This window comes from Rhinolophus sinicus, chromosome 2 (assembly GCF_057876585.1).
Source record: "Rhinolophus sinicus isolate RSI-liver-muscle chromosome 2, RSI-T2T, whole genome shotgun sequence".
In the NCBI taxonomy this organism is placed as follows: Eukaryota; Metazoa; Chordata; class Mammalia; order Chiroptera; family Rhinolophidae; genus Rhinolophus; species Rhinolophus sinicus.
Window position 1 is genome coordinate 45,329,859 of NC_142502.1, and position 13,397 is coordinate 45,343,255.

Sequence of the window (13,397 nt, forward strand, 5' to 3'; positions counted from 1 at the left end):
GCCAGCTCACTTTTCAATGTCCATTTCCTGGAGAAAGTACCAGATAAAGCCTTCACGAACAAAAGGGAGGCTACTTCCTTTCCTCAGAAATCAGGGCTCTGCTTTCCCTGAGATGCTGGGCTGTGCTGGGGGGAGGGGTTGCTTTGTGTGAGTGGCCTGGTGGTTTAGTGGGCAGACCACAGATTGCAAAGGAGTAGAGCCTCCCCCCCCACACCCCCAAAGACACCATTCCTGCAGGGGCTTAGGAACACGGCCCCTTCTCTGTGGCAACTCATTGTCTCATTGTGTATACTCCCTTTGACATTTGAGCTCACGCCTGCTGGGCCAGACAAACCAGCCCCAAATGACAGTACCTTCAACCACCTTCTGCTTAAGCTGCTCCTTTACTGCCTGGGGAGGAAGTGAGGGCACAGATAGGACTAGGAATCCATGTTTCCACCCCCAGGAGTGAGGGTTAGCATCATTCTGGCCACTTGATATTTGGAGCACATGGATGATAGTGTACCCGGAAGTGAAGGACGTTGTTTGGGATAAAATCATGATAATTTTTTTTTTTTTAAAGGAAAAGGGTGTTTTGTTTTTTTTGTTTTGTTTTTTGCCTTGTTCTATTAAACACCAGCCATTGGTGTTTTAGGGGGCTCAGAGAATTCTGTTTGTGGAATTTTTGGAAGGACAAATATTGATGTATGCACTATAGAATTAAGACAAATGATAATTGAAAGAGATGATAAAAGCTAGTGGCTTCCTTGGGGGAAATGATCACAAATTACTGTCACACTGATTCCAATAAGAAAGAGCACTGCTGTATGTGAAATGTTTTTTAAACAGCTCAACCAAAGCAGTAAGCCAGAACACTTCGGAGGCCATCTCTTTGCGGTATGTTTCTATTATATCCCCACCTGAGCCCCCTCATTTCACATTTTTCACTGTTCCAGGGCAGTGTCATGGTCAACACTCAGTTGGAAATGAGAAATACCAGATTGCAAGAAGGATATACTGTTTGTGGTCCTTGAGACAATCCTATCATTTCACCACATTGATTCACCAGAGGATGCCGTGCAGGAGAACATCCATTTGCCCCAAGAGAATCACTCCCCGCCCTGCTTCTGCTCTGTGCCCCAGGAGACTGTCCTGTGTAGGCCAACCACACCTCCCTCTTCTCTGCCTTCCTGTTGGGGTTGACAGTTAGAGTGGATATGAAATAGGACTGGATGGGACAGGATTGGTTATGTTCCTCTAGTAAAGGCCTTCTGCATGCAGTTTTTCTCTCTGGGTTCCAGAAATTTCTCCCTCTACTTGCTCCTTCAAGCTTACAGTTTATAAGGGCTCTTTGGTGCTACCAGGCACAGGCATTGCATTGTTCCTTATTGGTTTCCTTAAACCCTGCCCACACCTTTGTAAATAGTCTGTTCAGTTCTTCTCAGATTAGCCACTGGGAAGGAGCCCACCATATTCTCCCGGAACCCTGACTGGTATTGCCCAAGTCACCCAGGTGACAAAGTTGGTTATAATGTAGATAGCATAATCTGTCATTTTGCATTATTTTCAGTAAACACTCTCTTCTAGGCTGGTCTACCTTCAATTTAGAATCAAATAGAGCAAAGGTCAGCCAACTATAGCCTTGCAGGCCAAGTTCAGCCAGCTGCCTGTTTTTGTAAATGGAGTTTATTGGAATACGAGTACAGCCATGACCACTTGTTTACTTACTGTCTGTGGCTGCTTTTGAGTTACAACCAGAGGTGAGGAGTTGCAACAGAAACTGTATGGCCTGCAAAGCCTGAAACATTTGCTATTTGACCCATCACATAAAAAGTTTACTGAGCTGTGATTTAGAGGAAAACCATAACAGGTGAACTTTATCATTTTCGTCAAGAGGCCCCTGGCTGGGCCAGATGCTGGGACACTTGTGAGTCGTCCCATAACAATGACAGGAAGCTATGAACACCAGACCTAGACTGGACTGCATGGAGCATCGCATTGCTGTGCTGACAAAAGTGGCAATCTAAGAAAGCACTCATTGTCATCTGATGCAAAAATAGTGTGACTAAGCAAAACTAGGAGGCATTTGTATTGAAATGCGCTTATCGTTTATGATTTCCTAATTAAATAGTTTCCTGAAAAAAAAAGGCTCTCCCTAATGTTTCAGCATTTCCCTAACAAAGTTATTTTGTACATTTTCATCTCCCCCATCAGGCTGAGAGTGCCTCTTGGGAGAGCCCAGGTTTTATCCATATCTGTGTTGGCCAGTGCCTGGCACAGAGTGGCTGGTGCTCCATAAATATTGTTTGGCCAAATGATAATCAATGTCTAATTCAGAGAAGTAAAAAGAAATAGGGGTGTGGAAGACATTAACTGGGAAGATACATAAGCTAATGTCCTCCGATTCTCTTTGACTGTTCAACCTTCATAGAACAAGAAGAGCTATCAGAAAAGGCTGTTTTCCCACAAAAGGTACCCCCCTCAGGGCAGACTGACTACGTAATTTGCAGGGTCCAGTGCAAAATGAAAATGTGAGGCACCTTGTTCAAAATGTATGACGAATTTCAAGACCGTGTCAGCAGAGCATGAAGACAATCACATGCCCTTCTAAGACTGGACTAGTTGCACACTCATGAAACTGGGCCCGCCGGAAGGATTGCTGAGAAAGAGGCAGCCTGTGGAAGATCAGTGAGGGTTCTTTAATATGGAGGGACTGCAGGGCACTCAGCCATGACAAGGAACAGAACTGTCTAGACGCTAATACCAGGGGGACTCTGTGCCGTGAGTTAATAATGCCTACCATGGAACAACTCTGTCACTTACAAAGTGTTTGCATTGATCTCAAATCCTTACTTGGGAGTATATTCTTTTTCCCCAAGCCCACACACCTGGCTTTACACGGACTAACTTGCTTGCTCCCCACCCCACCCCACTCCTCCTTGCTTTCAGTTTAACACCAAGTTACCTAGGCCACTCCATCTAGGAGCAACAAACCACCCTTATACTAAAGCATCTCAGGGCTAGACTGTTTAGATGTTTCTTTTTTGGGTGACAGTTCCTGCCATAATTCCTGTTTGGGCTGCCATAACAAAATGCCACAGACTGGATGGCTATAAACAATGGACAGACATTTATTGCTCACAGTTCTGGAGGCTGAAAATCCAAGATAAGGGTGCCAGGATGGTAGGGTTCTGGTGAAGGCCCTATGCTGGGTTGTGGATGGCCTACTTTTGGCTGTGTCCTCACTTGGTGGAAGGGGCTAAGGAGCTTTGTGGGGTCTCTTTTATAAGAGGATTAATCCCATTTGTGAGGGATCCCTCATGACCTAAGCACCTCCCAGAGGTCCCACCTCCTAATATCACATTGGGCGTTAGGACTTCAAGACATGAATTTGATTGGACACAATCATTCAGATTGTAATAATACCTACCTGAAGAACAGTGTATACACATGAATGGTCCATTTATTTTGTCCCCAGAACACTGCTCTGTCCCTTTCCTCACCATACAAGGGAGTTTAGGGAACAATCCCAAGCATCCTGCAGAAATCCCTGTGCCACAATACCCAAAGTCTTTCCTGACATTAGACATTTACCCTGCCAGCAGCTGAGCTCTTTCCCACCCTAGGCCATGAGCTGTATTCTCCCCTTAGAATTACATTCAGCCTCCAGGAAGATTCCAGGTGGTAAGAACCATAGGTAGGGAACTCTGGGTTCTAGCAAGAACTTCATGACTACTGCTTCCTTTTGATGGGAAAGGTCCCCATTTTTGTTTCTTCCAGACCACTGCCTTCTCCTAACCCTTCATCTACCCCACCAGGCTTACTTCAAAGGGGCTTTAGGGTTCATTTCTAGCTACTGTGTTCATGGAAGCTCCTCATGCCCTCTGCTGAAAGATAGGGGCTGCCTCACAGTGCTAAAAGGCCACCCTGGCCAGCCCTGATGGTGACAGGGTCCTCGACTACAAGTGCAAAGTCCCAGAAGCCGGGAGATCTGGACCATTGGGTGGTGCCACTGGGCCGCCTTGCTGTCCCACCTGTGTCTGTGCTGGGCAAGGTGCCCATGTGCCCCAAGGATTTTAGGCATTACTGAAACAACAGAACTACCATGTTTCCCCAAAAATAAGCCTGGGTCTTATATTAATTTTTGCTCCAAAACACACATTAGGGGATACCATCCTGAAAAATCATGCTAGGGCTTATTTTCTGGTTAGGTCTTATTTTCAGGGAAACAGCATAGCTCTTAGGGAGGCACATATTTCTGAAGCACGAGGGAAGCTTTGGAAACCACAGTAAATAGGGGAGTATTTCTTCTGAATGGGGAATAGCACTGTGTAATACAAACCTGCAGCTGAGAGAGCCGGATGAGGTCAAGTGGAGTTTGCCTTTGATCAGAAAAGTCAGATGGCCCCTGGGGCCTCTGCAATCTCCTGCTTAACCTGGTAGCTGGGCTTTCTCAGGCCTCGTTTGTCTCTCTGTGACTGATGTGGCATTAATGACAGCCGCTCCAAACCAGCTCCCTGCCTCCTGTGTGCAAATGTGTTTGCTTCGCAGGCAGCTAGAGCAGCTTTGTCGCCTGTCTGATTCTTTATGTGTTTTCCAACCCCCAGCCTCAAACGCCTCATCCCTTACACACCAACCTATGTTTTCTCTGTTGCACAGGGTCGCCGGTGGCACATAGACCTCCAGCCTTGGGCAGGCCCGATGCAGTCCCTGGATGAAGAAGCCTTGAGGTTCCTGAGATATATCAGCACCACCCAGGTTGTGTTCCATGCGCAAGTGGGTTTGGACATAATGTAAAAGATGCTGATTGCCCCTCTTAGAGAAGGGTTCTTCAATGAGGGGGTGGTTCTTAGCAACTGCTGATGGGGACTTGATGAAAACCTGGTTTCTGAGGCGTTGCTGCTTAAATTTATCCACTCACTTAGAGGCAGATAAGATGCCTTCCATTTGCTTCAGCATCCTCTTCATTCCAGGAGTATCGTGATCCTGAAATGTTTTAATGATTCATCCCTATGTGTTTTAAGGATCCACTTTAGAAAATTGCTTTGGAAAGCCATTTGAAGCGACAGATTCATGCCCGTGAGTAGGCAGTCAAGTGTGTCACAAAACAGAACCCTCATCAAGCTCCATTTCGTAGCTGGAGGAATGGGCCTTTTTGCTTTTTCAGCCACGGATGCTTGGTAGACAGGTCTGCACTAGGCTAGAGAGCGGAGGACACTTTGCAGGCAGTCTGAGGAGAAGCTCGTGAATCCAGAGGCTTTCTATTCTTTAGGGCACTTGAAATCATGACTGAGCACTCACCTGTGCTAGGGACTTAACAAACTGTGGCAGCTCCTGCCCAGCTCTGCAGGCTGAGTCAGTGCCCCGAGGAGGCAGAGAGACCATCCATTAAGGAGAGTCTGTGGCTCTTGACACATTAATCAGGAGTTCCATTCTCAAGTAGACTGATCCTGGGGAGAGAGACATAAGAAAAAATCAAGGCCGGAGGGAAACTTCGCCCTGACATGAGAGGTGCCAGTAAATTAGCCACTCAGACTGCCTGTGAGGACCAGACACCCACTCCGGAAAATGCAGTGTGGAGCTGGTGTGGCACTAGGGACCCTTGTTCTTTCGATGTCCCTTCAGGTCACTTGCTCTTGGCATCCCTCTCCTCCTCCCAAACCTTACTGGCTCTTTTTCATCCATGGGAGGGAACATATTTCTAGATCTTTAGTAGGCTAATTTAGAGGTAAAAGAAAGTCCCACTTCTCATGCGATGGAGTCAATCAGGGATTTTAATATTTGTCACCTAGACATGGAAGTAAAACCTTGTTGAATTAATCATGAGTAATGGGATGGTAAATTGGTCTCTGTGCTTTACGTAATTTTTATCTTATTTTGCTGCTGCAAATTAATTTGGTGGACTTCCACAGACTTAATTACGATACTGAAATTGTAATGTTATAGTTTAGTTGTACGTGAAGAATAAGATGCTGGACCTCTTAGCTGTGACTTTAAGAAGCCCCTAAAGGTCTCAGAGAAAAATGAGAGATGTTCAATTTATGAGTTGAATTTGAGAACGACGTGCTCCACCCTCCAAAATAAATTGACCAAATGACAGCATCCAAATTCCATTTTATATGTATTGCGGGTTAGTGTTTTGTAACTTCTAAAACACGTATTTACTTAGAAGAAGCTCCTGAGGCATGAAAGTGTCATTTCAAGCCCCTTTCCCATGAGTTATATGGGTTGAGAGGAGAAACATTATTTAAAAAATAATAAAAATAAATAAATAAGAAATAAGAATAGCATCCTATGATGTGCTCTGACGTTGTGACCCTGGGCAATGTTTATTTTGCCTCTCTGTCTTTCACGGTTCTGATCTTAAAGAGTATTAAATTATTTCCAAGGTCCCTCCCAGTTCTGTGACCTCTTACTGTGCTGAGAGTAGTATAGGATTGTTATTAACCAAGTATTTTTGAGCACCTGCTGTGTTTGAGCACCTACTGAGCACCTGGGGAAATAGTCTGCCCTCAAGAAGCTAATAAACTAGTTGTGAAGGCAGAAAAATGGACATACAATGAGTATTGAGCTTGATGAGTACAATAATAGAGATTTAGTTGATGAAGCTCATTGAGAGGATTTTTGTCCTCCAGAAAGAATGAGATAGAGTTCACGAAGGTTTTTCAATCAGGTGTCATTTTGCCCAGGTTAAGGCCTGTGCTTTTATGTACTTCTGGGTCACTGAAACGCCAGCAGGTGGGAGCTCATCGGAGATGACACTAACTTGTTCTTAATCAGAATCTTTTACTAACCAGTTCTGCCTCCCTCCTCTATGTAATGCAGAGCTTTTTTTGGCTGCTTTTGGGGCTTATGCTTCATTTAGAACTCATTTTGAAAATGAAGATTTACAAAACTGGCAGAATATTAGAGTCACTGTTACCTAAAATTTTCAGTTAGCAGTAGTGACTCATAATGAGCAAGGAAAAATAAATTAAACCTCTGAAGGTACTAAAGCAAAATCTACCCCTGTCCTCTTATGCTGCTTTTTAAAGTTTATATATATATATATATATATATATATATATATATATATATATATATATATATTTTTTTTTTTTTTATATATATATATTAAAAAATATATGTTTCCCTCAAATCTGTCTTCCAACCTGTACAGCAAGGCCCAGCCTTTGTTCTGTTCATTATTGATTTATTCTTTCCTCGAGTCACCAGGTGCCTGTTCACCTGTTTTGTTGCTGGCACTGTGCTGGACACTGGTTGGGATACCAAACCTGCATGAAATACCCACTCACATGGACACACAGCTAGGGTGCAAGAGCGTTGTGTGTTCTCTAGCAGGGTGGACAGATGGGTGGGGAAGATCCCCCAGGCCAAGGGTGCTCAGGAACAGAAGCACAGAGCATGGGACAGTGTGGCCTTAGGCTGCAATGGGGATGGTGCCCCTGGACTTGTGCACTGTGGTGACCCTGAAGGCATGATTGGGGACCTGCCTTGTTAATGAAACACCCGACAATAAGGGGTTTGGGTAGAGTGTGCAGCAAATCGAGCGCAGTTTAATTAGGTATTGTTTTGTACTGTGAAAGACCCTGATTACATCTCTGAGTCTCGGGGCTGATGATACACTGCTGCTAACTAATGGTTAAATCATAAACACAGTGCTCTGTTCTAAGGGAAGTCTCCAGATCTAGCTTTTTATGGCAACCCCCAAACCATATGCCTCCAGGAAGCGTGCCTTGTGGTGCAAAATTAATCTAAGCAACAGTTGCTGTTTTAAAAAAGAAATTTTAAATATGTTTTAAAATCTATCTATCTATCTATCTATCTATCTATCTATCTAATCATCTACTCATCTGTCTATTTTTGAGAAGAACATAAGAACCTGGGCTTTGGAGATGCAAACTTTAAAACTTTATAACAATAGTATTTGTTATATTTAATGTTACACACGCACACACACACACAAACTGGGATAAAAGCAGCAAACACAACTCCTTCCTTGAAATTTAACCTTTCAAAATAGTGGTATTATAGAAATATACAGTTGATCATTGAAGTGATTCTTGCCCAGAAGTCCCCAAATTTTAAGGGCTCCCTTTTGCCAGGTTCTATGTATGGGTTGGTAGAAATGCTATTCTGAGATACAAAATGAAATAAAAATAAATTAGATCCCTTTAAGTTAAATAACTAAAAAACATTTTAGAAAGCACTTTTTTCTTGAAGTCTATTTTCCTTTGTCTAGGACTAATTTGCTTTTATATGACTGAAATTACAAGGGGAATTAGAAGAGAGAGACAGAAAAAACAATTACTGGAGTTAAAGCTTAGCTAGGAGTTACTACCCTCACATATTTTGCTTGCAAAAGGGTTTATTGAAGCACTGGCCATAAATCTTAACAAGAAAGTTTGAAAACTCGATATTTAATTAATTTTTAGGAGCTGAATTTTACTGAGTACTCTTAGTTTTGTTTTCAAAAATTAATGTCTATCAACAAGATAGTTAATAAATGGTTAAAATGGAAAACCTGTGTTTTATTTTTGAACTAGAAGAGGAAAGGGGGAATATTAGCAGAAAGATTAAATGGAAAGAATGCCTTTCCAATAAGGACATATCTGTGCAAGATGAAGTCTGTGGAAGAAGAGGAAATGCTTAATGTATCGTTTTTAATAGGATAATACTCTACTCCCCAATGTTGGCAAAGGAGGAGCAACTGAACCTCACAAAGCTCTGAATCTTGACCCTTAATACCTACCTGACTCTTGGAGGCCTCTGGCTAATTATCAGTGCCGCCTCTCTGGCTTTATTAGGTGTGGGGTTGGAGGGGCTGCTGTTTTTAACTTAACGCTCTGTCCCAAAGTAGCCTCTTTCCTTCGTTTGCTAAGGCACAGGGGAGGCCAGGCTGAACATCTCAGTGGAGCTTTACAGGAAGCTCACGGGACCACTGCATAAGAATGGCGTGGGTGAGCTTTTTAAAATGCATGTGCCCAAGTATCAGCTCAAGATTCTGATTTTACAGATCTGGAGTGGGAATCTGCATTTTTAAGTACCTCCCAGGTCCATGAGAATGTAGGTGGACCACACCATGAGAAATATCATGGGAGAGGCCAGAGTTAGGTTTCCATGGTGTTAGGAGGGTATTCTAAATAAGAACCTGTGAACGTCTGGGGGTACAGAGCCAGGAGCGCAGTTTCCAGGCTCTCGGCCTCATGTGGAAAGGTGCTCACTCGGGTAGTAAATGGCCATCAGCTGTGATTGGCTGGCCATCAGCTGTGGCTATTTGGCCGTCAGCTCTAACCAGTGAGCCATTGGGCACTAATATAACTGCTGTGGCTACGCTAGCAGAAAATGGGGGCTGGCAAGAAGATGGTGGCTGCGCTAGCAAGCACAGATTGCAGTTAGCAAGTGGGGTTGGTTGGTTGGCAGAGAAGTAGACAGCAGGTTGCAGATTGTGTAGGTCCTGTTTCCGGTGTCTCCAACGCAGCCGCCAGCGAGAATATAGTGGTATGAACCCCCCATCCATGGCTCTGTTCGTGTTCCTTTTTGGCCTCACCATATCCTGTATTCTTATGCGGGGAGCAGGACCAGAGACTGCGCATGACACCCCGCATGACACCTCCCTGTCCTGTTCTGTCATTATGGTGGTTCTTAGGGAGAGGTACACACGAAGAACAATAGCACATGGGTGTCATCATGCCCCTGTAATAAAAATAGCCCAGGAAGCTAGAGCAAATGGCTCCGCTTTGAGCTCCAGGCATGCTTTGGGGGCCCACAGATCTTCCCTGGCCTAAGTGTCTTCAGGAGGCAGGGTATGGAGCCAACACCAATGCAGGTGCTGGCATTTAGGGCACAGTAACTTGCCCACTTGTAAAAACAGGCCCAATGAACACACTGAGCACTTACTAATTAGATTAGCAGCTTCTCCCTTGGGTGGGTTGATGGGGACTAGGAGGTGGGCAGGCAGAGGCCTAATTTACATTTGTCTGTGGAGAATAATAGGAAAGCATTATACAAATTAATATATTGACACACCTGGTTAATGTATTTTGCACTAGTTGCTTGGGAGAAGATTCAATCCGCTTTATTATTATGATGATTTTTTTCCCCCCTGTAAACAGTGGTTGTCAGCTGAGTTACTGGGTTGAGAGAAAAGAATATAAATATATAGGGTTTCGCTTTTTAAACTTCCCTCTAAAATGTCCAAATCCTAGCAGAAGACTCTCTCATAGTCACTGATGAGATGCCAGGGTGATTTTGCCGGGCCAGCCCCAGATTACAGCGAGTGGAAGGGAGACGCTGTATTAGTTGAATGGGTGCCACATACATACTCTTTTCAGATTAAAATTTTAGAAAATCAGCACGCTTAGTATTTCTTCTTAAGAAGAAAATTGTTTGCTGTTATGTTTCCAAATGAATTAAAACAATGAACCTCAAAACATGCTTTGCATCTGCAGTGGACTGTTGTCTGTGACGTGACAAGAGCTACTGCATGATTTGCGGAGCATCATGATGCCTATGAGGGTTTTGAGGGATTAGGGGGAAAGACTCTTGCTCAGTAAAGTTAATCCCTCGGCCACAGTCCTGTTTTCTTTGGTTCCAACAGCCTCAGCCGTGCACACTGTGTCAGCCTCAAACACAAGTCAGAAATTCCTTACAAAATAATTTTTGTAATGTGCATTTGAAAGAGACTTTCTTCTGCCTGATTTAGGTACACGTTCCCTTTGGCTTTCTTATCTAATTTTGATGGATGAGTTAACAGAAGTGCTTTGGTTAGCTCAGGGAGAGCCTCCTTCCTGGCTGGAGCCCTTGCTCTTCTCCCCCAGGAGGAAGCTCATTGGAGTGCAGTCCTGTTAGCCGGGGCGATGGATTAATTTCACTTGACCCCTGATTGGCTGTTTACCTTGGAGAACACATGCTACCTATCTGGACCACGATGGCCCCACTTTATCTGCCTGAGATAGGGAATCGATAATCTTGCATCCTTTTGAGATCTATGCCCGTGATCATACCTCACAACTTCTAATGGGAACCCTCTGAGTAAACAGACCTCTTTTGGGAGCACTGTTCTCCCTATCTGGAATGCCCTTCTTGGTCTCAGTCTCTTGGTCAACTTCTGTTCATCCTCCAAGGCTAACCCACCTCTGTAAAGCCTTTCCTGACCCCTCCTCCCTGCCATCTTTGTTCCCGACTTGCTCTCCCCTGCGCACTTTGTGTATATGGCTATAGCAGCTCTTAGCTTCCTTTCAAACCTGCCTGTCATCTCCACGAGTTTCCTTATAATCGGTATTTGGAATGCCTCCGAATATTTTATAGCAGGCTTATGTTTCCCCACGGAGGGACATAGTTAGCAGTGGAGAAGGTCATAACTCTTCTGCTTTGTTTTTCAGAGATGGGGAAGCAGTAAGTCCCCACCTGTCATTTATCATCCAACACTTTAAATTATTCACATCGATTTCCAATCCTTAACAGATCGCATGTGATCACATGAGCACAGATAGCCTCGCTTCTGACTCCAGCCCCTCAAAGAAGCCCTGGTCGGTTTGTCTTGATGACAGGTTTGGTTTAGCTCATCAAATCCGCAACAAGCAGTGTCGTCTCTACTCTTTAGGGTACGTACATTTTACAGCAGAAGAAAATAAAAACGGTTCTGCAGGTGGCCAAGGCCTTTTCAGCAACACAAAGTTATGAATGGGTGCAGTGTATAACTGGTGCTATACTTTGCCTCCTGCCAACATTTCAGACTCATCTGTCTGTCACGTAACGGTCGGTACTTGTGCAGATCACCCTAAGTAGCCAGAGCCACCTTCTCTCCATTCTGCGGGTAGGATGTTGGCAACTTCCATTTTCCACGTGATGATGGTCCTCTTGGTGAAGCCAATGGTTTCCAGCTAGAATTAGAGCATCCTTATCATAGACAGGAGAATATTAAGAATGCACCTAGAAAAAGAAAGAACAGTGAGGATATCAGAAATTTTATACACAGTTATGATGAGGAACCCAAGGCAAATGGATTTTTATGTCTTACGCCAGTGGCAAATCTGTGTATACTTTTACATTAAAGAATGAAAGAAAAGGAAACTCTTATGAAAGCCGTGAGATTTTGTCAAAATGTGGGATAATACTGATATTCAGTTATTCAGCCTGAAAATGACCTAAATGTACAAATGGATTTAAAGAGCTTTTTATAAAAGAGTGAATATGAAGTAATGAAATTATTTCACCAAATACAGCAGTACTCATTAAACAGTCCTGAACTTACAAACGATATATGTCTCAAAAAAGGCAGGAGAGAGTTATTTTTGTTTGGAATATCCTGTTCCATAGACTATTTGTAGCAGCTGTGTGGTTAGGTTCTCAGGCAAGATCCCTGAGGTCCTTTACAAGAGTCCTGGGGACCCCAACAAGTGTTGTATGCTTATCCCTCAACCATAGATTTCATCACCTCTATGATTTACATTCAGGCCCATGAGTGACACCTGCCAACCAGAATCGTACATTAGTGTTAGGGGCAGACAATGGGGTGTTGTGGAGGCTTACCCAAAGGTGCTGATGCATAGAGGGTAACCGTCGCTTGTCACACTTTACCAAACAAGAATTTTTAGCTATAGTCATCGTGGATTTTTTTTTTTTAAACAACAAAATGTTCAAATAAGGGTTTCAGGATAATGGAAACATTTTTCTATGAAGAGTGATGGTATACGCGTGTATCAGTGGAGCTTGGTAAGCAGTAGGCATTCAGTATACATTTGCTACATAAGGGATTGCTTGAGGTAAGGGGACTAAACTGGTTGTGCTGTGATTTAAATTTAGAGGCTTAGGGATTAGGAAGTAAATTGCTCAGCCAGTTGATTAGAACAGAGCTCTTTTTCTGGGAGCCCACCAGCTAGGCTTTAAGATTGTAGGAAGAATGGAAAGTTGTGACAGTAGAGTTTATTTTATATCATATTAAAAATGGATGAAAGTAGGTCATAAAAATAATTGCATAGTGCCACATACAAATTGGAGATCTCAGCTTGGTCCTATTTTCTTGCTCCAAACTGCCTTCATATTTTGCTTAATATTTTACGCCCTGGAATAATTTCATTTAAAGCATATAACTGAGTAAAGTGAAATGGGGAAAGCTGTTTTTGGAGAAAATTTTTAAATTCCCTTTTGCTTTTCTTATACTTCAGAGCAATTAGATAAGATAGTTCTGCTGTAAGAGTTCAGATTATTACATTCAAAAAGGTAGCTTCTTATTTTCATTTAAATGTTCACTGTTCAAAATTAACATTGTAAAGAGCATATGAGAACAGTTGGATTGCACTGGGAAAAGAAATGAATAGATTATGAGGGCCAACATTTGATTCAAAACATGAAAATGCTTAATTGAAAACTGGAAGCTAAGGAAAATATTTCTTATGCCCTAAAAAAGGATTCTT

General features: G+C 43.2%; 1 protein-coding gene across 8 annotated transcripts in view; it reads left to right on the plus strand.

Annotated features, from left to right (window-relative positions):
- METTL24 (methyltransferase like 24) overlaps window positions 1-13,397 on the plus strand; it is an 84,342-nt gene that overhangs the window by 26,427 nt on the left and 44,518 nt on the right. For 4 of the 8 annotated variants that reach the window (XM_074333431.2, XM_074333430.2, XM_088795514.1 and 1 more), the window contains 2 exons: window positions 4,639-4,755; window positions 11,446-11,585. In XM_074333431.2, the coding sequence (XP_074189532.1) occupies window positions 4,639-4,755; window positions 11,446-11,585 (257 nt within the window). The remainder of the gene's footprint in view (window positions 1-4,638; window positions 4,756-11,445; window positions 11,586-13,397) is intronic. The other 4 variants (XM_019735077.3, XM_088795516.1, XM_088795517.1 and 1 more) reach the window with 2 other exon arrangements.